This window comes from Octodon degus, unplaced genomic scaffold (genome assembly GCF_000260255.1).
Source record: "Octodon degus isolate 3935 unplaced genomic scaffold, OctDeg1.0 scaffold00073, whole genome shotgun sequence".
Taxonomy (NCBI): Eukaryota; Metazoa; Chordata; class Mammalia; order Rodentia; family Octodontidae; genus Octodon; species Octodon degus.
Genome location: NW_004524649.1, coordinates 6333892 through 6358762, shown reverse-complemented (window position 1 = coordinate 6358762; position 24871 = coordinate 6333892). Strand labels below are relative to the sequence as shown.

Below are 24871 nucleotides of genomic sequence, written 5' to 3'. Positions count from 1 at the left end.
AGCTGGGGCAGTGCTTGCTAAAGAATCCAAAGTGCAGATCTGAAGCATTCTCAGCCCACTGAGCACTAAATGTGTGAGGGGAAGCTCTGTGCCCCATCCGACCTCATTCTGCCATGTGCAGATGCATTTCAAAACATTGTGGTGCACACGGCAAATATGGACAGTTGTTACCTGACAATTAAAAACTACCCACCCAGTCAAGAAGGATGCAATTCAACTAGATGAATCAAGGAGAGAGGAATGAGCCCATCATGCCGACACACATCTGTAATCACTCTGGGAGGCTGAGGCAGGAGGACGGCAAGTTCTAGCCCAGCCTGGGCAGTTTAGCAATTTAGTGAGACCTGCTTTCAAACTAAAAAAAATAACAGTTGTTTTTAGAAGAGCTGGGGCTGCAGCTCTGTGCCCTGGACTCAATCCCCAGTACTGAAGAAAAGAGAAAAAGGTAGAGGAGGGGAAGGCAAGGGTCACCTCCGTACAGTCGCAAGATGCATGTCACGTGTCTGTCGGCAACAAAGAGGTGTAAGTAGGACAGAGGTCCGATAAGATTACATGGCCTAGTGACAGGGACATCTTGGCACTTTGATGTTCACACAGAACAGATCCCTACAGTGGAGCAACCCTGACTGACAGTACCCCAGTCTGTCTGGTTCTTACTCCAGCTAGGCAGGAGCAGAAGTACAAGAACCTTGCCCAGCTTAATAATCATGGAACTGGGACTCTGGATTTGAGTCCCCAGTGCCAAGCAGCAGCAGGTACCTCGCCACAGCGGTGGTCTTGTACCTGAGCAAGAGAGTCGGGCTGGCCTGGCCTCAAGCAGCTGGCTTACCAGCTTGGGGCCAGCCAGGTGCCAACCTTCATGCACCTAGCAGTCACCTCTGGAGCTACCAGAAAGTACAGCATGGGGCATGGCTTGCTCTCCAGGGACCAAACCTGGAGCTCTTTAAAAAAAAAAATTTATTGAGAAACAAATAGTAATGAGACAGTTTCAAAACCGATTACTAGCCCAGTTTCAATAATCAATACACTGCGTATTGTTGTCTTAGTAGTTATTCACTGTACAAGATGCAGACACGATATCCTGTCCACAAACACTATTAGAACAAATCTCTCTATTCATTGAATTAAGAGAATGCAGCTGTATATTTATCCTAACTATTTTGAATATACAGATACAAAGTGGTCGTTCGTTTGTATCTCCCTTTTTTGTTTAATTTTGTCAGAGATGGGTATTCCATTAGTATTTAAATATTGTAGGTAGGGGCTGGAGAGATGGCTCAGTGGTCTAAAGCACCTACTTGAAACAAGCTTGGCAAAGCACAGGGACCGCGGTTCAATCCTCCAGCACCACATGCCAGCCAGCCCCGCCCCCTGGTGGGCTGAGCTGGCCACACACACACACACAATAAATAAATGTAATAAATAAAAATAAATAAATATTAAAAAAATAAATAAATATTGTAGGTACATGAATTCAGCAAAATATTCCAATATAGTCCACTAGTCCATAATAGTAGTGGGTCATCCGCAGGACTGGCAGTGTCACAAGTTGTTGACTTGAGCCTTTTACAGCTCAGCATATTAATATGGCTTTACTTTTTATACTTCGTTTTTATACTTCTCTGCTGGATGGTTAAGACCAAGATAAACCAAGACCTATATAACAAGAACTGTAACTTTTGTATCTGATATCAGTCAAATCCCCTCAGGATTTATCCTGAAACCCTGTGCTGCAGTTTGTGGATCCTTTGTCAGTGTCAGCCATGTGGATGAGTCATGGCCATTGCTTGACCAATTTGCTCTCTGTGAAAGCCTGAGACAATGTTTTCACTCCATGTGACTCTCCTTAAAGCCTGGAACTCTTGAGAAAGCCAGGAGCATTCATTTCCTGTCTGCCCTTTCAACCCCTGCAGCTCCCTGGATGGTGTTCCTGCGGTGTAGACAGTGGTGTTGCGGGCATCTAGAAAGATCTAGGGCACATCAGACTTGGCTTTCTAAAATGCAATGCTTTACCCTTCAGAAAAATCAGGAAGAGTTTCACTGCTCTGAGTCTGGAGGAATTTTACAGCCGCTCAAAGTATGGTACATTTTCATTTTCAGCCCAGCCTTTACTTGGGTGGTTGTAGGAGGCAACCACTGGGTGACATCTGCAGGGAGAGGTGGGAGCCCAGGGTCCAAGGAGAAATGGCAGTGTACTTAGATTGAAGTGCTTGGAGTCATAGGTCTGGAATTTGGGAAGAAAACTATTGGAACGAGCCTGGAGCCATAATCTTGCACTTTTTTTTTTTTTTTTTTTTTTTTTTTTTTTTTTTTTTTTTTTTTTTTTTTTTTTTTTTTTTTTTTTTTTTTTTCGGAACCGGGGATTGAACTCAGGTCCTTGCGCTTGCCAGGGAAGCACTTATTCTACTGAGCCATCTCCCCGGCCCCAATCTTTGCACTTTTATTTACTTATGTTTTGCTTTTGATTGTGTATTTTTATTAGTCTATGTTTGCAACCCACAGTGAATGCATTTATCATGGAGACTTGGTACTCACGTATTTCAAATCATAATCCTCTCTACTTCCCCATCCCATCCCTCTTTTAAGAACTAGTAATGCTTTTTCCATGTGCTATCTGCATGGCTGATGGGACAGTCCCCAGCTTCCTTTCTATGGGAGGCAGCTGCTGGACACCTGGCCATACTCTCCTACCCCCTACGACAGTCTGCACCTAGGAGGGAGGATGCCACCTGCCCCTGCCCACTAAATCAGGCCAGACATTGAAGTGCAGATAAGTTGAGGCTAAGGTATATGCAAGCGTCAGCAGCCAGGCTGGGCAAACTAGTAAAGCTCTGGCATCCAAAGTAGGCAGAAGTTCCTGCCTGTCTCGGCTCATCCAGTGGGCCTTTCCATGGAACGCTTCGCGACAGCACCAAGAAACGTGGATCTGGATGAAGAATGAAGTCTTGGCTGTCACTTTTCAATTTCTTACGTGCCCGGCTGCAGGGAATCCCCTGCCAAGAATGTCTGAAAGAAAACAGACAAGAGACCTCAGGCTTGGTTTCAAGCAGGGTGGGAGATTTCATTTTTTATTTTTTTTTATTAATTTTACTGAGAAAGAAGTAGCAATGAGACAGTTTCAAAACAGGTTAGTAGGACAGTTACAATAATTAGCATATGGCATATTGTTGTCTTTGTAGTAGTTATTCATAGTACAAGATACAGGCATAATATCTTGTCTAAACACTATTAGTTCAAACTGTCTTCTTATTGAACTAAGAGAAAGTAGCTGTATATCTATGCTAACTATTTTGTATATACAGATATAGATATAGATATAGATATATACATATATATATATATTTCCTACAACATGGTCCTTCATTTATATCCCCCTTTTTGTTTACTTTTGTCAGAGATGGGTATTCCATTGTCATTCATATATTGTAGATGAAAAAGATGTGGTATTTTTATACAATGGAGTATTACTCAGCTGTAAAGAATGATAAACTCGAAGCCTTTATATATAAGTGGATGCCACTTGAAGATATACACATGAGTGAAATAAACTAGACCCACATGTGTAAATATGGTATAGTCTCCCTAGTGTAAGAACTCAAAAGAAGAAATAAAAATTGAAAAGTATAACACAACTAAATGAAAGCGAAAAGGAGTAAACAGTGAAGAGAAGGCAAGGAGAAAAGCTAGGAAACATGGCAGGGGCAAAGCCATACATTTATATACGCAAGATGGTTAAGGCAATGGTCCTGAGGGTGGGAGTTTTTAAAGAGGCCTGTGTGCTTCTGGGTGTGAGCAGTGCATTTTTGGCTCCTGAAATTCCTGCCCCATACCTAGCTCTGAGCACAGCGCTGCACTCTGTGGAGCTGTTCCAACCTGTCCTCTGCTGCCAGGATGAAATTCAGAAGGCTGGGCCTCCGAAGCCTCGGCAGCTGGCTGGGTAGCTCCCAGGAGGGCACTGGGGCTGGGGAGATGGCTCAGTGGAATAAGCACTTCCCTGGCAAATGCAAGGGCCTGACTTCGATCCCTGGTTCCACCAAAAAAAAAAAAAAAAAAAAGGAGGGCACTGGAACTTGGGCTTTATCCCAGCAGGACCTCAAGGGGGAAGAAAGGCAGGAAAGTGGTGGGACTGCAGAGCAGTGCCTTAAATAGGTGAGGGTTTCAGAAAGAAGGGCGCCCTTTTTTTCTCCTGGATGAGATTCCAACTTGAGCTGAGGCTGTACCTGCATCTCTATGCAGTGACCGTGTTCACATGTGCGCCTTGCCTGTGTGGATTTACACTTTCCCGCTTGCTGAAATGCCCCTGGGCTGGCCTCACTGTGCCTGTTGTCCTTCTGGTTCTTGGTTTCCCAGCTGGAAGTAAAACAGCTGCAGTAAACTTCCTGGGGATGCCTTGACTTCAGTACCCCCCTGCCCTGCACCCCAGCTACTTGTAGCATTCTGCTCTTTCTGCCTGTCCTTTATCTCCAGTGATCATGGCTGGGGTGAGATGGTCCTCGGCATGATGCATTGCTGCAGGTCCTGTGCAGCCCCCCAGGAAGGAGGGGTTGGGGACTCCCCAGCTCTCATCGCGCCCAGGTGTGTGTGCTTGCCTTGGATCCCAGGGTTGGAGGCTTTGTGGCCCTAGGGAAGGATGGTTGGCTTGCATGCTGGAGCTTAGCAAGCTCTAAGCTCAGATCACCAGGGGGTGACGCAGGACCCTGCTGTTCTCCTGCTTTGGGTTTTCCCCACATTCCAAAGTGAGTCCCACCCCATCCTCTTAGATGACAGGAGGCTGTGTGCTCACTGTCCCCTTATACAAGCTGACATCTGTAAATAGTGACGTCGCTGCTTGCGTTGCCTGCCAGCCCCACAGGCATCTAGGAGAATGCAGAGCCCTTGCCTCAGTGCCCTCCTGCTGACCTGGGCTGGGGAGGGGTCTGGCAGGGCTCAGGATGACCTCAGCTCTTTGAAGCCAGTTTTCCTGGGAGACACAGACCCTCATTCTTCCACCATCCCCCTGCGATCAGCCACGTTGAAACTTCGCTTTTGGGTAGACTGTGGGACATCTCATGTTGGTCCTTTCGGACCTCAGCAGGAGGTCAAGCAGTGGCACAAAGCCATCATTATGCTCCCCGCATAGAGTCCCCAGGACCTTGTGCGTTAGCTCCCGCGGGGGAGGGGCGACGAGGTGGGGCGCAGTCTAGGGACAGCGCTGGCCCGGCAGGAAATTGGCCTGAAAGGAGATGGAAGGGCTTTGGTGGGAAATAAATGGCACTGTGTTGTTGACGGAAAAAGATCTTGGCAGGACTGTTGTTGTGAGTGTTCTGTGGCTTAGAAAGGAATTTCCTACAGGCTGGGCTAACCGTTAAAAATGTCTCTACCTTCAGGAGTCCCCGGCATGCAGTAGAGACTGGCTTGGGGAGATGTCAGCGTGGACCATGGGCACCCGCGCTCTGGACAAGCGAGGAAGTTTCTTTAAGGTAAAGGGAAGCTGGGAAAGGGGCACGGGGGTCACCTATAGCTAGCTCCTTCCCTCTGCTTGGCCACAGGGAGCTGGGGTACCCTAGCAGCTGCAGGGGAAACCTGTCCTCCCTGCCTGCTGGGGTGACCCTAGCCTGTCGCCCTGTGTCCTGCAGCAGGTGGGGCTGTGATCCTATGGTCCCACAGGGACAGAGAGAGGCACCATACTGTTCAGGCCAGCGACGGCATCTTTATGTGCAGAGTGTTTGGTTGCCCCTTGCAGTTGCATGATTTGGTGGTGTGAGGGCTGAACTGTGCTTGTGGAGAATCTGGCCACGCACTGTGATGTGAGTCACAGGAGCACAAAGCCAGGCGCCGGGACCCCTGGCCTCGCTCTGACTGCAAGAATGTTATTTGTGGTCCATTTGGCTCAACACCCCAAAAGCTTCTTTGGGGGTGAGAGAGGAACACATGCATGATGATGAAAACTGTACAGCCTTTCTGTAGAAATTGATATTGGTGGAGTAAATTGCCTTGCTAGCATCTAAGTGGGATGGAGCATGTATACATGGATTTTGTGTTTAATTGAGACTCGATGATCATTTCTAATTTATACTTGGAGATTAATTTCATTCTCTATTCATGTGGCCTTCGGCTTTATTTCCCTTCATCCACTCTCAAATTAGTGGTTATCTTTGTAGAAAATTTAAAACATACAGAACCAGCTGGGCGTGGTGGCACATGCCTATAATCACAGAACTCAGAAGGCTGAGGCAGGAGGGTTGCTTCGAGTTCAAGGGCCAGCCTGGGTTACAAAGTGCATTCAGGTCAGCCTGAGTTGCATAGTGAAATTTTGCATCAAAAAGAGAGAGAGAGAGAGAGAGAGAGAGAGAGAGAGAGAGAGAGAGAGAGAGAGAGAGAGAGAACACCACGTAAAATACATTTTAAAAATGGAGGCAAACTAAGCATTTGAAATCTGTTATAAGCAGGTGTTCAGAATTCTACATCTTGTCTCCAGAGGGAAAACAGTGAGGATACTTTATTACTGAGAAAGGGTGATTGTGTTTAATCATTACCCCAGCCGGTCTGCGCTCTAAGTAAGGGTGCATCTGCTCCGCTCCATACACTCCCTGTTTCCAAGAGAGTGCAGCAGATGTATGGTGTCCGCTGTGGATTATGCGGAGTCCCCCTGTTGCTGAAGCAGAGCTGAATCCAGCAGCTCTGAAGCGGGGGAGCACCCTGAGGACAGTCCTGGGAGCAGCCAACCCAGGCGCAGGTGGGAGGATCGGGATTTCCGGGCCGAAGTCCTTCGAGCTGCAATGTGCAAGGTGCAGAACCACTGCGTTTCTGGGAAGTTTGTGACCTACCAGGGTTGGTGGCTAGAGCAAGCTGTGGCTTGAAGTGAGGCTGGGTACAATGATCCTTGTTGATAAATGAGCTATTTCCCCAGGTGAGCAAACAGGACGGGTTGTCTTGCAGAAGCTTCCCTCGGCAAACAGCGAGGCTATTTATTGGCCTGCGGCCTTAGCTTCCTGAATAAACAGATCCTCAGAGGAAGAGTTCCATGATATTGACACAGATGGTCTCAACTCTCAGGGCTCGTAGTGCAGCTCTGTGGTCCTGCCCATTCTCGGTGCTCAGTTGATTTCATCAGCTTGCATCAGACCCGTGTAACTTGTCCCCGTCAGAGAGGCAGGCGAGGGGAGGGGAGGACCTTGGGTCCCCACAGACCGGGCCCAAGTCCTCAGGTGCCTGGGATATACCCTCTACATGCACTTACTTACCAGTCTGGGATAATTCCAAAGCCCACCTTAAACCAGAGCCTGGCCTGAGTCAGCCTGAAGGTTGTCGCTGGCCCACAGTTACCACCCTCGGGGGCTGGGGAAGCAGCTCTAGTGGAGCTGGCTCCGACAGACCTGAGTAGATTCTTAGTCCAGGCGTAAGGAGAAAACTGACTGTGGACAAAGTGACCTGTGAAAGTTCCTTAGGGAGGTGGACACCCTGTGGGCCCCAGCCAGCTGCCTAGGCTGATGTCCACCAGGACCCTATTTTCTGCTGTTCTGTGAAGTCGTGTTTGGGTTAGTATTCTCAGTGAGACAAGAGGTAACATGCTCACCCTGGGTTTCTGGCTTATGTTATAAGAAAGGCACTGCCTGGGGAGAGGTGCGAGGCTGCCTGAGCCTGCTGGGAGCAGGGGGAGCCTACTTCGTTGGTTCTGGCCCAGACCAACCCGTGAGAAAGCATGCATGTAGAAGCTGCACTACTCTACTTAATTTGCTATTGTCGGGTTCTTTTTTTTTTGGTCACAGTTTAAATTGTTCAATTTATTTACATGATGTGTGCCATGTAAATGATATGGTTGCTGTAGATGTACTTACTCCTCTCCCCTTCCCTCCTCTCCCCTCCCTCCCTCTCCCTCTTTCTCCTTTTCTCCTCTCTCCTCTTTCCCTTCTCTCACCCCTCCCTCTCTCCTCTCCCTCCCTCTCTCCCTTTCTCCTCTCTCCCCCTCTCTTTCTTTCCCTCTGCCTCTCTCCTCTATCCCCTCTTCCTCCTTCTCTGCTCCCTTCTCTCCTTTTTCTTCTCTCCTCCCTCCCTCTCTCCCTTTTTCCTCTTGTCCCCTCTGCCTCTCTCCTCTATCCCCTCTTCCTCTCTCTCCCTTTCTCCTCTTTTCCCTCTCCCTCCCTCCCTCCTCCCTCTCTCCTCCTTTCCCTATCTCCTCTCTCCCTCCCTCCATTGGGCATGGAGTTATCTGCGAGGCTAAGTAAACTGCCCTTTGGGGGTTCAGTAGGAACTCTCGGAGGCTTATTTTTTAACAAGCTGCAGCGGAGGTCACTGGCTGGGACGGCTTGGTGCCCAGCCTATCCTGGGACCCACAGCCTTTCCACTGTACCTCGTGCTTGAGTCCCATCTGTAAGGGCCTGTGATAAGCCACACTCAGGCCCAGACCAGGGAGAGAAGAGCCAGAGGTGCTCCCTGTCTGTGAGCAGCTGGCAGCCTGGTTGCAAAGAAGGACATTAATCAAGCTGTCGCAGCACCAGACACGTCTTATCTACCACAAAATAAAACAAAGGGTCCTGAGACTCCATCATCCAACTTGGGGCTCTAGATAAACCCTTCTTGAGGAATGCACTTTGCAGAGCAAGGTAACCGTCTTACTGCCCGTGAAGGTGGCTTGTGGCCAGATTCCAGAGCTGATCTCTCCAAAGCATCTGCGCTCATGCCTGCCTGGGACAGTGCCACCCAGTGTGGGGAGTTGGGCTGCATCCTTGGCTCTGGGGTCTCAGTGAGTGCTCCTGTAACTGGTGTCAGGTACACGATTCCAGAAAGTGGTCCTCAGATCTCTTACCATTTCCCTCCCCTCTCCTGTGTGTCTTTGTAAACCACAGCTGTTTACCACCAGGAGCATGCTCAGGCTTGTGGTTTCTACTCTGCCCTGGCTCAGGAAAGTGACTCACCTAGGTTGTAAGATCTGGGATGGCTGCATTGCTGGAGGCTTCTGGGATAGCTGATGAGGCCCATCGTGAGGATCACATCCTGAAAGGTCGGGCCACATGTGTCCTGTGCCAGACACACATTTTCCACATCTTTGCAGCACCATGGTTAATTTTTCCCAACCACCTGTGAGAAATGACATCTTCCTGCTCTATGTTTGCCTGGTTGCTAGGAAACATGGGGGCAGGAGGCAGGATGATGCCCTCAATCAAATAGTCAGTGTCCTCTGCATCTAGGTGGTCAGCGTGCCGACGTACTGCCATCAAATTTCAGGGGTGCATTAAAAGAAAGAGATGACCTAAGAAAGACATCACTCCCAGCTGGAGAAGCTGAGTTGCAGGCAAGGAGGCTCCCTGCTATTTGCTGTTTGTCCCAAGTCACCGCATTCCCACTCCGTCCAGGCACCCAGAGCTAACATGTCCTTCTCTGGGTCCCAAGGCCTGCACCTTCCTCCCTCTTCCAAGTCTGCCTTCCTGCTTAGGTTCTTGCCACATCCTTCATGGTCCTGCCCTTCTCCACCGTTGCCGAGTCATCCCTGCTGCAGGTTCATGCCACCCACCCATGCTGGATCCTGTACCATCTCCGACTTCACTCTCCCCTGCCCATCCCCACCCATCCTGCTGCTGCCACATCATGGCCTGCCCTGAGGGCAGACAGACCTGCTGATGCCTATCTGTCACTGGTGATGTAGCTCAGCTAGGCTCCAAGATAAAGAGCTTGGAGGAAGCCAGCTGTGGCCCAAGGGAGCGCCAGGGGTACATCTGAGCTCAGCTCCAACTCTGCCACAGGATCTTGCTCTGTCCTTTTGTCACCACAGATCCTCTTACTGCACAGTGTAATGGCAGAAGAGGGCCAGGCCAGTATGGCGACCATGGGATTTGCTCACCTCTGTCCCCCTTCCTAGATGGCACTGCTCTGTTTCCAGGGACCCTGGGTCAGGGCGCGAGTTGGTGTCCCTTGACCAGGAAGGAAATATGTTTGGATCACAGAAATCCAGTTCTTCTATGCTCAGATCCATTGGTGCCCCAGAGAGAGACCTGCGCTGGGACTCATAAGCCACCCAGGGTCACCCAAGGGCTGGATCGCAGCAGAGACTCCACCGAATGGCCCTTCGGAGGGGTCATGTGTGCAGTGTAGGTAGCAAGGAGGAATTGCATGCTTGTCTTTCAGAGATGGAAAACCTGCAATCGTACCCCAGAGAAATGTAGCAGAGCCTTTGGGAACCATAAAGAACAGAGCTGCAGCTGCTGGGTTCAACCCCCAGAACTGCAGTGCATGAGTGAACAAATGCAGTGAATGAATGAACAAGCAAATGAACAAACAGCTTTGAAGAAGCCTAGGAGCCAAATAGATGAAACCCAAGTGATCTCACCTGAGTTTCCTCGACGCCCCACCTCTTCCTGACATTTGAAAAAATATTCCATTTTCAACAATTCTGTCTACACAGCAAATGTGTGATCACCCAGTCCTGGCCCAGCTGTCTACCCTGGCCCTCAGTGACCACTAGCATTTGACTTGGGAGGATTCTCTTTCGGTAGAAATTCATTTCTCTGCCAAAGACAACAATTTACTGTTATGTAATAGAAGACGGAATGACAGAGGAATGAAAAATAGTACTTAGAACAGGAAGTCTCATTTAGCCAATAACTTCATCCAGCAAGTCCCAGTGTGGGTCCGTGTGCACCTCACAGCCGTCCAGAGAAGCGTCTTAGTCCCTGTGGGTTCCAGGCACCTCCTCAAGAGGCTGGGCAGAGAGACAGCGCCCCCAAGTGGCCAGTGAGTGAGCCTGTCCTTCCAATACCAGACAGATCCTAGCACCCTGAGGGGGAAACCAGCGATCAGAGGTCCCGGTGGACCAAAGGGCTCCGTGCTCAGGTGTTTATGATAAATTGGAAAGCATACCTGCCATTGTATTTGGGTGTCCCTTGTTTTCCAGAAATAAGGTTTTCCAGAGTCCACAGGCGGTACTGTCCCATAGAAATATAATGTGCCTTATCAGATCCAAAAACTACAACTCTCGTTGATAGGTCTTGCTTTACCTTGGTCTTAACCATCCAGCAGAAAAGTATAAAAACGAAGTATAAGAAGTAAAGCCATGTTGTTATGTTGAGCTGTAGGGGACTCAGGTCAACAATTTCTGACATTGCCAGTGAAGCGGAAGACCCAGTACTATTATGGACTACTGAACTCTTTTAGAATATTTTGCTGAGTTTACACACCTATAATATTCAAATAACGGAACTAAACAAAAAAGGGGATACAGATGAATGTCCATTTTGTATCTGTGTATTCAAAATGGTTAGGATAGATATATAGTTACATTCTCTTAATGAATAGAGGGATTTGTTCTAATAGTTAGTAGATAGGATATCATGTCCGCATCTTGTACAGCAGTTAACCACTGGGAGGAATGTATGCAATGTGTTAACTATTGAAACTGTCCTACCAATTTGGTTTGAAACTGTCCCATTGCTATTTGTTTCCCAATAACATTATGGGGGAAAAAAGAGAAAAGAAATATGATGTGAGCCACAGGTGTAATTTTCAATTTTCTGGTGCCCCAAGTGAAAGATGTGGAAAAGAAAAAAACTGAAACTAATTATATTTCTATTTAACCTAGTGTAGAAGATGTGAGAAAAAGATGGTGATGGTTCATTTTTTTTAACATAGAAAAGATGCATTGCGATGAATCCCCCCCTAAGTCCCCCATTCCGTGAGCACACTTCTTCCAAGGTTCTCGCTACTTTCTGCAGCAGCGCAGGAGTGCTCTTTCCTCATTGTCTTCAGTGTCGCTGTCATCTCTGCCTCGATGTCCTGAACTGTTTCAAAATGCTGTTGACCTCTTATGCTCATTTTGATCTGGGGGAGGAGCCAGAGGCCCCGTGGCGCCCGATCTGGTGAAGAGGGTGGCCGAGGGCACAGCATCGTGCTTTTATTTGATAGAAGTTGCTGTAAACGTTTGAACAATGAAGGATGAGCATAGAATATGGTGAGTGTGTAAATTAGTAATTCGTCATAGTAAAAGGTACATCACCATTAATTAGTTCCTCACCGAAGTACTCAAAAATATTCCCCATCACTCCAAACACACTTATCCCATGGTTTTTGGTAGTGCGTCTTTGCTGTAGTAAGTCTAAAAAAAAAAAAAATTAAGCATTTGTGAGGACTTTGGGATCATCCATTGGATCCAATAATCATCAAGTCAGCACATTCTAACCATAAAAGTACTATTACTCAGCTATTTTGCCTTATTTTTGACACCATGTCTTTTTTTAATTGACAAAAAAGTATATATTTACCGTGTGCAGTTTGTTTTGCAATACGCCTTGTCCCATGTCTTGAAAGCCCCATTAGTTAGCTAAACACGGTGGCACACACCTATAATCTCAGTAGTACTTGGGAGGCTGAGGCAGGAGGGTTGCCGTGAGCTCAAGGATCACCTGAACTACATAGCGAGACCCTGTTTCAAAAATATGCAAGACACTAGACTGGACTGGGAAGGCTTGGTGTGTCCTCCTTGCACATATGGGGAAACTGAGATCCCTGCCGGTGTCAGCCTTGCTGGTGTCCTGTGGCATTCCCAGCCAGCCCCCCAGTGTGCCCTCTGACCGCTTTTCACCTGGGAAGCCCCCTGGAAAGGCTGAGGGGGCCTCTCTTTCTTTGCATGTGGGCCTCTCATCAGCTGCTCCCAGCACCTGTGGGCCCTGGTCAGCCCCAAGGGTGTGCTTCTCCAGCTGCTGTGAGCTCAGGGGGCGCGGTTCCTGTCAACATCCGCAGGAAGCCGTGGACCGTGCAATTCTGTGGGGCAGTGTCTCCTGCCACACAGCGACCACTAATTCCCATGCTCCTGGGCTCCGGGGGACTGTTTTCCCCTTTTACTTATTTCTAAACTCAGGAGGGAAACAGACACCCCCCCCCCCCGTTCCACTCAGCTATGTATTTCTCCATGCGTCCTTGTTTCATAATGTGGAGATAGTTTGTAAGGACAATTTTGTTCATTCTCAAAAATTTAAAACCTGACTCTTGTGGGACATAAATGAGCATGCGTGAGAACTCCATCCCTCTCACACAAGAGAAAACCAGTCAGGACAGTAAAGCACATATTTATATGCAAAAGAGAAAGGATTTGTGAGATAAGTTAGTCCAGTCAAAAAACTACTCAAATCCTAAAAGGCAGTAAAACTGTAATCTTGGGTTTATCTCTTCTTTTATTCTATGCACCATCTCCCGGCCCCCTATCTCTTTTATTCTGAACTGAAATCTTCAGGATGACGTGCAACCTTGCGTATGTCTGAGCCCATCAGTAGCAGCGCATGGCCTGGGCAGATGCGGTACCATCTCCTAGACCACAGCATGATCTTTCTGCCCACTGAAGCAGTGTTCTGCTGTGACAATGAAAAGCCGAACTCAAGAACAAAAGGGCACCCCGATACAGTGGTGACACCTGTCACCCCACCATTGTGGGAAGCTGGAGCAGGAGGATCCCCATGTTTGAGTTCTGCCAGAGCAACTTAGCAAGGTTCTGTCTGGAGATGAAAAATTCAAAAGGGCTGAGAATATGGCTTATTTGAAAGAGCACTCCTAGGACTGATGCCCAGCGCAACAACAGCAACAATCCCCTGCCTTCACATGTGAAAATCTAAAATCTACCACGTAACTCTGTGTCAAAAGCAGAAATATAAGCTGGGATTATACAATATCTAAAATATGGCAATTAAAGTACTGCCTATTGGAATCAGTGTTGTACACTTAAAGCAGCAAGCTGAGGAAAATTTGTAGCAATAAACATTTTTAATCAGAAAGGTATTCTCTACCATTTTTGCCTTTTTAACAAGTTTTAAATTGTGAGTGGTTTGGTGGTTTTGCTTTTGTTTGTTTGTTTTGTTTTGTTTTGTTTTCAATGCTGGGGACTAAACGTACAGCCAGTCTTATTTATTTATTTATTTATTTATTTATTTATTTATTTATTTTTCTGGAACCAGGGTTGAACTCAGGCCCTCGCGCTTACCAGGCAAGTACTTATTCTTCTGAGCTATCTCCCTGGGCCCCTCTTTTTTATTTTGAAACACGGTATCACTGAATTGTACCTACTGCTTTCCTTGAATTCCTCTGCCTAAGCCTTCCAAGTAGTGGGGGTGACAGCCACATGCCACTGTGTCTAGTTCCAACAATGTTCAGTAATGTTTCTTATTAATAAGCACCAAAACTGTTTATTCACCACCACTTCTACCATCTCTGTCTTGGTCATTGACCTGGTCCCTGAAATGCAGTACCCAACACCGACAACTTAAAGGAAGAGAGATTTATTTTGGCTCACGATTTACAAGTTCAGTCCATGGCCAGCTGGCTCCAAGGTAGAGACAGCATAGTGGAAGGGCCTGTGTAAAGGAATGGCACTCCCATCATGGTGGCCCAGAAGCAGAAGGGAAGAGAGGGGCCAGGAAGGAGATGCGTACCCCAGTGACCACCTGTTCTGACTAGGCCTCACCTCCGGCAGCTCACTTAGCTCTGAGCACATCTGTAGATGAATCCACATTTATACAGTCATGAACTCTGCCTTATGAAATCAGATGCATTCAGTGCTGTCTCCCCAGCCCCTGGAAGAGCTCGTTCTTAGCTGGGTGATTAAGTGCAAGGGTCCCTAGTCTCTCTTCAGTACTGTAAAATGCTCACTGTGACTTTTTCCATGTGCGGTCCTTGATCTCAGATCCAAGCTGGCAGGACCCTCACACATATGGCTGTCACCAGTGGGTCTACCAGTCCAGGTGAACTGGATAGGAGCTGATTTCCCATTCTAGCCATTGTTCAGAAATGTCTTTGTGTGGGAAAGCACAAAGCCACATGCATAGCACAGTCTGAAACTGTGAGATCTGTTGCTGGGAAACTGGTTACCCAAACCACAGTGACTTCAGTAGCACTTGTACTACATAGCTTCTGAGGGTCGGAAGGCTCAGGGCAGCCTAGCTGAGACCTCAGGTTTAAGGTCTCCATGGCTTGGGGCTGCAGTCTCAGCCAAAGGCTCAGCCATGGGAATCTGCTGACAAACTTCCATGGCTTCCACATGGTCCTTCCCACAGGGCTGGCCATGGGACACAGCATCTGACTTCTCCAGGGTAAATGACACAGAAGACGGAGAAGTGAAGCTACCCCCTTTTCTAGACCCTGATGCCTGATGTCCATTCCAGAACCCATCACTCCTGCCCTGGTCTGTTCATTAGGAACTGATCAATAACCAGGAGAGATGATGCAGAGTGTGGAGACAGGACAGGATGGCCGCATTTGAGACCATGCATGAGAAGGCAGTGGTCACAAGGTCAGAAGCTCACAGGCCCATGCAGGGTGAATGACAGGCCAGGGGGCTGGTGGCATGTGACCAGCTCAGTGTCCATAGGAGGAGCAGCAATGGAGTCCTTCCACTCTTGCTGTCATCTGGGAGAAATGTAAGCTGCTGGCTTTCCTAGAGAAGTTATAATTCCAGATTTTTGTGTTAATCCAGAAATCTGGGATTTTTTCCCCCAAAAAAAGAAAACATCACACTTCTGAAGACCATCTTCGACAAGTAGGTGGCTGAGCTGAACTCCTTTTTTTTTAATAGGACAGTTTCAATAATTAATACATTGTATATTTTTGTCTTCATAGTGGTTATTCATAGTACAAGATACAGACATGATGTCCTGTCTAAACACTATTAGTACAAATCTTTCTTCTCACTGAATTAAGAGAAAGTAGCTGTATATCTAGCCTAACTATTTTGTATATACAGATATAAAATGGTCCTTCATTTATATCCTTTTTTTTTTTTTTTAGTTCTGTCAGAGATAGATATTCCATTGCCATTTAAATGTTGTAGGTATGTGAATTCAGCAAAAGAATCCAATATAGTCCAGTAGTCCATAATAGTAGTGGGTTACCTGTGGGACTGGCAATGTCAGAAGTTGTTGACTTGAGCCTTTTACAGCTCAGCATATTAATTTGGCTTTACTTTATATACTTCATTTTTATACTTTTCTGCTGGATGGTTAAGACCAAGATAAAGCAAGACCTATGTAACATGACTTGTAGCTTTTGTATCTGACAAGGTCAGGCAAATCCCCTCAGGCTTTACCCTGAAACCTTGTACTGCAATTTGTAGATCCTTTGTGAGGGTCAGCCATGTGGATGAGTCACGGCCATTGCCTGACCAATTTTGAGCTGAACTCCTGATGTTTCCAAGTCAAGACCACAGGGGCTCTGAGGACACTTCATACCCAGATTGTGGCCATCCACTTCCAGGAGACATGGAGAGGCTGGAGGGGTTGTGGGTGGGAAGGAGGCTCCTGCCCAGCTTCTGCTCCTCTTGGGATGGAACTGTTCAGCACAGTGGGCTGGGGGGTCAAGGCCAAGCCCCGGAGTTGCAGCTATGCACAGAGGACACACTTACATCTATGGGACTGAGTGACAGGGAGGGGAGCACTGGGTTCCCTGGGCCTGCGGTCACCAGAGGGTGTGGCACATACTCAGGCTCTGCAGTGGCTGTCACCTGGGACCCAATGGACCAACATGAGGAGGGACCTGGTGGCAGCGACTGCAGAACCTGAGTCCTCCTCCTCCCCTCCCTGACCTAAAACCTCTCCGCTCTGCAGTTCTGGCTGGGACTCATGGGGTGGGTTTGTTAAAACTTGTTCATATGGTTTGTTCTTTTAAAAAGTATTTTTAATTGACATACAAATTACACCACTTATGGGGCACATTTTCTCTTGTCCTGGAGAACACAACTTCTAGGCTCAACTGTTTTCAAGAACACAGTACATTGTTATTAACTGCAGTTACCATGCTGTTAATAGAACTCTTAGATTTATTCTTCCTCTTGAGCTGAAACTTTGTAGCCTTTGACCAGTGGCCATCCCTTCCTTCTATTCTTGTTTCTGATTTCAACATTGTAGACCTAGTCTAAGGAAGATCAGGTAATGTTTGCTTGTGGGCTTGGCTTATGTCACCTAACATAATTTCCTCTGGATTTGTTCATGTCACAAATGATAGAATGTCCTTCTTTTTTAACACGTTCTTGGTGGCTTGAACCACCAGCAACACACGCATGACTGTCTCATCAGCCAGCTTGTACCATCTGATGAGACTGTCCCACGCCACCCGATGGGACAGTCATGCATGCACCACGGGTGAGTCAGAGCCGTCTGACAGTGAGACGTATCATTTGTGGCCCCATGGCAAATGTGGTAAGGATGAGCCGCTGTGTACAGAGCCACATTTGCTTCGTCTCCAACTGTCCTGGAAGCTCTACGGAGTGGAGGTGCTATTTCATTGTAGTTCTGATTTGAAGATTAGTCACACTATGGTAATATACATCTTTCCCAACTTGGCCTAAACCTGGGAAGGTTCTGAGCACCTGGCTGTGGTGTGTCTGGAGAAGAAATTCCAGTTTTGTGTTCAGGGGCAAAGTAGCAAGGGTAAATCGATATCTCCAACGGGTGAGACAGAGCTCAGGGCCCCACTCTTCAGGTGACATCCCACATCTGTTCCTGCTGGGAAGCAGCTACTCTTGAGATGTGTTCCTAGTGGTTCTCAGATTGAATCCTGGGCACCAGCATCAATGCCCCCTTGGTACCTGCTGGGAGCCTGCTGGAGGTGCTATTCTCTGTCCCAGACCCATGGGGCAGAGCTGTAGATGGGGTGACTCTGAGCTCACTAGGCGTCTCAGCTGCTGCTGGTGACCCTGCATTTGAATGCATGCTAGAGACCCTGCAAAGGGCCCAGGCTGCTTCTGCTGGAGCCCCAGTCTCATGTTGCCCTTGGGACACCACCTTACCAGTGGGTCGTGGTCACCCGCTGGTTCATACATGACACTCAGTGATCTCTGCCAGTCCCTGGCTCTGGGAGGCCTTAGCTCTGTGTGCCCCACCATCCAATAGCACTCGATGATGCTCCTGCACAAAGGTATAGGGATCTTCAGGGACAGAGTGGCTCAGCTGGCCCAGACCTGGCAACCCACAGAAGCCAGTGTGCACCAAACCCCTACCTCACTGCCTGTCTCTGAGAGATGTGGACTCACTTGGCTGAGACAGGATGAGCACCTCACTGTCCTGCTGAAGCCTGGGGTGAACCCTGGACGCTCTCATGAGCACACACTGCCGCTGGATTGAACCCCCAGCGCAGCGTCTGCCTAAGCAGGTGCTTTAATCTGCTGAGCTATTCAGCCAGCCCTTATGTAGCTTTTAAAATTGCTTATACTTTGTGTTTCTCATACAAAAGAAACCAGATGATATTTAAGCTCCTGTTTCTGATTTATTTTTGGTAATGGTGGTGCCAGGTGCATTTGGTCTCCTAGAAATGAGTCCAGTTTATCATTCTTTATGGCAGAGGACTACCCCATTGTGTGTAGATACCACATTTTCTTTATCCATCTGATGTAGGGCCGTGTTAGGACGGCTATTCTGAATTCTGCTGCTGTAAACATGGGCGTGCATGGATCGCGGTTGTGTGATGTTTGTTGCAGGAGGGTATCTAGAAGGCAAATAGTGGGTCAAATGGAGTTTCCCAATTTAGATTTTTGACGAATCTCCATACTGCTTTTCACAGTTCAGTGTCCCTAACAGATGCTGTCTCCATGATGTTCAAAGCTCCTTAAATGCGCAGATTTATTTAATCCCCGCACTGCCCCTGACCCCATTTTGCAGATTGGGAAGCTGAGGCTCAGAGAGGTGCAGCAGCTCACCGTTGCTTCCCCTGCCTTTCCTGCTGCCGTGTCCCCCAGCCCTGTTCTCCACTGGCCACTGCGGCTGTCCTTTCCATAGGGAGCTCTCAGCCGTTCCTATACCATCGTGTCTCAAGGCACAAGGCGAGGACCGTTTACCCCTAGTCTCCTTCCCTAGAGCTGGAGTTTCCAGCTTGCTGGGGTGGAGGGTGCCAGCCGGAAAAACCCTGGGCTTCTCGGGTACAGTCACGGAGCTTTGGATACTCTGGTTCATACTAAGGAAGGCAGGGTTGTAGATTTAGCAAATAAAGTACTCAGCCTATCAGCGGCGCTGGAATTTCAGGTGCGGTACAATCACATCCCAGGCAGTGTGTGGGAGATACACACACACATTGAAGTTATTTCTTTATCTTGTGTCTCATCCACTACCTCTGGAGGGAGCTGTGTGTGGTGTGGGGAAGCAGGGCCACTTATGTGATTGGGGACCTGGAGGTGGCCTTGATGAAAAATAGGGGACACATTTGCATATCAGGAATGGGCCAGCCAGAGTGTCTTGGTTTCTGCATAGCTCAGACCTGTCTGCTGGTGCACCAGAAGGGTCAGTGCTTCCATTCGGGGTCATTATCTCTGCTCAGGGCACAGCTCTCTCTCTCTCTTTCTCTCTCTCTCTCTCTCTCTCTCTCTCTCTCTCTCTCTCTCTCTCTCTCTCTCTCTCTCTCTGTTGTCCCCCTGCCAGACTGTGGGCCGGTTGCAGAATCCCAAAGGTGCAGGACACTTGGGCTTCTGTTGCTGGACAGCTGGCTCTGTGCAGTCCACAGAGCATTGGAGACATCTTTGGGTGAAGACGTTACTGTCCCCTAGTGGGCACTGAGTGGAGGTGCAGTCCCAAATGCCCGCAGGGCTGTGGCTCAGAGGTCCTGATCCGCACTGTTAGTTAGGGAGAAGGGCTCCAGGATTCCTTTGCTGTCTCTGCTTTTGGACCTGCAGGAGTAAAGGAAAAAAAAAAAAAAAAACAGGAGAGAAGCCCTGTGTTTAGCCTGCCCTTTCCTAGGCACACCCTGAGGGCAGGATTAGATTTTAGCACACCCCTGCTAGGCTAGCAGCTGACCTGTAACTGCAGGTGTTCCTAGCTGGCTGTAGAGCAGGTGTTCACAAAGTCAGAAACTCCTGAGAAGTCAGCCCGAAGCAACAGAGGTCATAGTTCCTGGCTTCTGTGGTGACAGTCATGGCCGCTGGCTCTTGGGCTCCCGAGCCTGTGGTGAGGGAAATGTGCTGAAGGGCACTGGGGAGCAGAGATGCTCACCTTGTGGGGACCAAGAAGGGGAGGGTAGTGCTGGGGACAAAATCCAGTGTCAGGGGCATGCCCCCCAGAGCTTTCAACTAGACCCCTCTTCCAATTATTATGAGTAGCCAGGCGTGGTGGTAGGCCTGTGAATCCAGCAGTCTGGAAGGCTGAGGCAGGAGGATGATCATAAATTCAAGTGCAGCCTGGGCAACTAAGTGACTTTATAAGACCTTATCGTGAACAGAACAGAACAGAATAGAATAGAGAGTAAAATAGGTTGGCGTCCAATCCTAGGTATCACAGATAAAAGAAAAAGGGAGAAGGAAAAAGCAAGCAAGCAATCTTGCTCTTGTCACCTGCCTGTCTTTAAGTAGAGTCCTGCAGCTGCTGCGGGTCTTGGCCAGCACGTGGGAGTCCCTGATGTCGCTGGGTACAGGCAGAGGGAGCTCAGTGGTGACTGTGTGAGTACAACCATACCAGCAGGGAGGGGACAGTGTCTGTCTTTCTGCTGAGACTGTCATGGGGCTCTCACGGAGCAGTGCAGGGAAGGAGGGACCCACTGTGAAGGAGTGGGCGGACTGCGGCCTGGAGCTGCACTCCAGGCAGGCAGGCAGCCGGGCTGCAGCTGTGTTGTCCCCCACTCCCACCGTGTACTTGTAAGATGAACAATATTTGCTGCAAAAACTCAAAAAGTAAACTGCTATGGCCCCATGTCATAACTTATAAGAAGCTGGAAGTTTGGATGTTTTTCTTTATGGTAGTAGTGATTGAACCAAGGGGGCCGTCGCGCTGAGCTGCACCCCAGCCTTGTTGTTGTTGCTGTTGTTATTGTTACTGTTGTTGGAGACAGGGTCTTGCAAAGCTACCCACAAGCTAGGCTCAAACTTGTGATCCTCCTGCCTGCACTTCCCAGAGTGCTGGGATTACAGGACTGCACCAGGCCCAACTAAATCTGAATTTTTAGTGTGTCTGAAATTTTAATCTGGATCTGAATCTGAAATCTGAAGTTTTGCTTTCCTGATTTTTGTGCGCAGTATCCTTACATCTCAGTGGTAAAGCTGTCCTCCTCACAAAGGAAAGGGCAAGCCCGTGGGAGGCCAACTGGACTAGCATGGCCCAGTGGTCCAAGGTGGCCTGTGTCACGTTCCACACATGGTGGAGTGGCTGGGGAAGGGTGGTCTGCGAGGATGAGGGCAGAAGCCGATAAGCAGCCTGATGCCCCATGCTTCCTTCCGAGGATGCTTCCATTCTGTCACCTGGGCAGGGTTCCAAGGACCTGGGGAGCTGAAGGCTGAGCTCTGTGAGGGCCCAGCTGGAGGAAACTGGTTCGTGTTTGGGCTGTAGCCTCAGGGCCTGCCAGGGGTCCATGCACCGACATTTCATAGGAAGAGCACCCAGCCCTGGTCCTGATGCTGCTGAGGAAGGCACCTGGGGCCTCCCCAGAAACGAGGGAAGGCAGTGGAGCTGTGACCTGAGAAGTCGGCATACTATTGCCAGCATGTGTCACTGGACAAACTCTTGGAGGTTCGATTTCCCCTCTGTGAGGTGGCATTGATTAAAACCTTTGTTTTGTGGTGCCAAGATGGGATGGGGTTAAACAAGATGATGGGGGTGTGGTGAGAAAGCTCACCAGACTAAAGCACTTGCTTCGGCAGGCTTAGTTAGGTAAGCACAGGGACCATGGTTTGATCCCCAGCACCACATGCGGCGCCAGCCCCACCCCCGGGGCATGCTGAGCCATCCACAGAGTCTGGGCATTGTGGCACACACCTGTTAATCCCAGTACTGGGGAGGCTGAAAGCAAGAGGATCACTATAAGCCCAAGCTGCGCAATGAAACCTGCAACAACCAAATATATTTTAAAAAATAAAAAAGATGATGAGCGAGGGGCATCTAGTTAAAGGATAGGGAGACCTTGTGTCAAAAACAAAATAGAAGAGAAGTAGGGAGAGAAAGAGATGGAGGGGGGAAGGGAGAGAGAGAGAGAGAGAGAGAGAGAGAGAGAGAGAGAGAGAGAGAGAGAGAGAGAGAACTGCTTGAACCTGTTTTTAACAAAGAAGCCAGGCTCTCAAGCATGCCAGCAGGTGCTCTAGCCCTGAGCTACACCCCAGACCAAGTGGGTCTTTTTTTTTTTTTTTACCTTCTTCCAGCTGTCACAGTTGTAAGTTGACTTTCTAAGGTGTCAGAAACTCAGGAGTGTGGCTAACCCATCCTCCCGCATCACATCTGCCTGGCCTTGGCCTGGGAAGCTGGGAGGACCCCAGGCCTGCAGCAGAAGGAGGGGGATCACATGTGAGAGTAACAGAAGCGCTGGCCAAAGTTCTCCAGCCTGCAGGGGACGGGGGCTGAGGACAGTGCCAGCAGCTGAAGGTATCCTCATCCTCTGAGGAGCTTGGGACCTCACCCTAGCTGAGGGCGGCTGGGGTGCTTCTCGGGGGAGCTCCGGTTCTTTCCTTGAGCGGTGTTTCCTGGCTCCCCTGCAGATCACTCAGCCTGCTGACGCAGACCCTTCATCCCGCTGGCGCAGACCCTTCACCCCGCTGATGCAGACTTCCTAGCTTCCACCACTGATCTTTGGGCCTTTCCAGCACAGAGCCATGAAACAGGCCTGCATGAGACACTGTCATGGGCTGTAGGCCTCCAGATGCGCTTGTGGGAGCGTTGTTATGAGCTCCGGGTCTTCAGTTGCATTCATGCAGGACATTATTGTGGGATCCAGGCCCTCAGTGAGTGTCTTTGGCCTTCAGTGTGTGGAGAGATTTCCTTTACTCTTTGTATATGACTCTTTGGGTGATTCATTATAAATAATCTTATAAAATATGTGTCCTGTATTGTATTGTTCTCCTTCAAAAACTTGAACTATGACAGGGCCAGAGCAGGTGAATAAAGTGGATAGGAACACACTGTCGGGTCCTTAGGAGCCTGCCTTCCGCTGAATGGTGCTCGCATCAGCGTTCATTGCGTGCCTCATGAAGACACCCTTGAGGGCCTCCAGAGCCGCTGCAGAAAGTGTCAAGAACACTGGGTGTGACCAGGCAGCTGGCCACACTTCCGCCAGCTGTGCTCCAAGTGCACGATGCCACAGGCTGTGAGGACAAGTGAAAGAGCAGACTCAACTTTCCAAGACAGAGTGCTCCCAAAAGAGCATCCGGGTGAGTTTTGGAAATGAGCCCCGGAAGTCTTCTCCGAGGATGTGCCAGCTTGACCCAAGCAAAAATCGTCTGGCCACAGACAAAGTTCTCATCCGACCCGTGGAACGGGGCAGGAATAGACACTGATCAGAGGTGCCAGAAAGAACCATGCGTTCCGCCAGCCTCACAGCCCTGGACCTGACTGGGGTGCCCTGCTAGGTCCTGCTCTGTGGGAATCAGACCATCCATCTCAGGCGGCATAGCCCATCCCTGGGCTCCAGGGGCCATCCACGGGGCCAAGGTTCACAGCCTTGCTGGTGGGACGCTGTCCCTATCAGTCCTCTGTAGGAACAGTGTGCTCCTCTCCATCCTGAATGTTTGATGTCACCAGGAAAGAGAGGCCCAAAAAGTGTGTCGAAGGCAGAGCGAAGGGGGCTGAGATTCATCCTCAGCACCTTCGGGGTACACTCCACGGGGTGACCCTCACCCCATGCCCAGGGTCCTGGTGGATGTGCTGTGGGGCTTCCTCGCTCCTCCTGTGCGGCACTCGTGCTCTGCTGCAGCTCTCTGTCACTCTCGTGGGGAGCCCAGAAGCAGGACCAAGTTATTGGTTATTTCTGCAAAAGCAGATCTGTACAACAGCTGTGCATAAACAAGCAGACCCCTCCTTCGCTCAGTACCCAGAACAAAGCCACACCACAGCGACAGACCACAGTGACAGATCGCTTCTGCTCTGTTTTCTAACTGTGTGGTGTCTGTTTTTGTTGTTATTACTTTTTAATCAAGGTAAGACCTATGTAACATAAAGTCTACCATTTTAATTATTGTGAAAGCGCAGCCTCTCATAGGAAGGACATTCCCATTACTATGTGGGTTCCTGCCACCGCCGTCCCTCTGCAGAATAGAAACTCTGCGCCCACTGAACGATAATTCCCCACTTCCCCTCCTCAAGTTCCTGGCAGCCACCATCGTACTTTCTGTTTCAGTGAACTTGACCGAGCTAGGTACTGCCCGCAAGTGCAGTCATGGTTTTGTCCCCTTGTGACTAGTTCATTTCACTCAGCAGATCATGAAGATTCGTAGGTATAGAACATGTGTCAGGGCTTCCTTCCTTTTAAAAACAGAATAATCTGCCATTGTATGGATGCATGATGTTGTATTTACTCACTCATCCTCCACGGACACTTGCACAAGCCTTGATGGCCAAACACAGTGAATGCCTAAAGAAATTATTGCGGTAGAGGACACATCGCCATTAATCTCCCTCAGAATCCTCTCCTTCATGCTAACAAACTTATCCCCTCATTCTTTCCACTTTCTGGAACAGGACTGGAGTCCTCGTTCCTAAATGTCTTTAGTTGTGCTGCCTAGCTGCCTTGATAGCCTGAATTGATTCAGAACATTTACCTTTCATGGTCCTTTTGGCCTCGGGGAGGAGCTGGAAGTTACACAGTGCCAGATCCAGTGGATAAGGCAGAGGAGGACAGTGTCATGTCTGTATGAGCTGCCTTTCCATTGGGTGTCACTTGACAGCAGCAGTCATTGTATTTTTGATCCTACCCTGGAGAGACACTCATTGAAGAGGACTTCCAGAGCTGCTGCAGAATGAGGCAAGAACCATGGGATAAGAGTGTTTGATGCAAGAGGGAGGATTTGGAGGGAGTGGGGATAAATGGCAATTCTTTGACTGTAATTTTTTTTTAAAACATGTACTGTGTATTTGGTTCACCGTTTGTATTACATTCTTTCACCAGTGTGAACAATACTGCCATTCATTTTTCAGGTTGGATTCCTCTCTCTCTCTCTCTCTCTCTCTCTCTCTCTCTCTCTCTCTCT

The 24871-nt window shown here is 48.8% G+C and overlaps 1 protein-coding gene across 1 annotated transcript in view; it reads left to right on the top strand.

The window, feature by feature from the left end:
* Rin2 (Ras and Rab interactor 2) overlaps positions 1-24871 on the top strand; it is a 182214-nt gene that overhangs the window by 79080 nt on the left and 78263 nt on the right. The window contains exon 3 of the mRNA XM_023720066.1: positions 5367-5459. Within this exon, the coding sequence (XP_023575834.1) occupies positions 5403-5459 (57 nt within the window). The 5' untranslated portion in view covers positions 5367-5402. The remainder of the gene's footprint in view (positions 1-5366; positions 5460-24871) is intronic.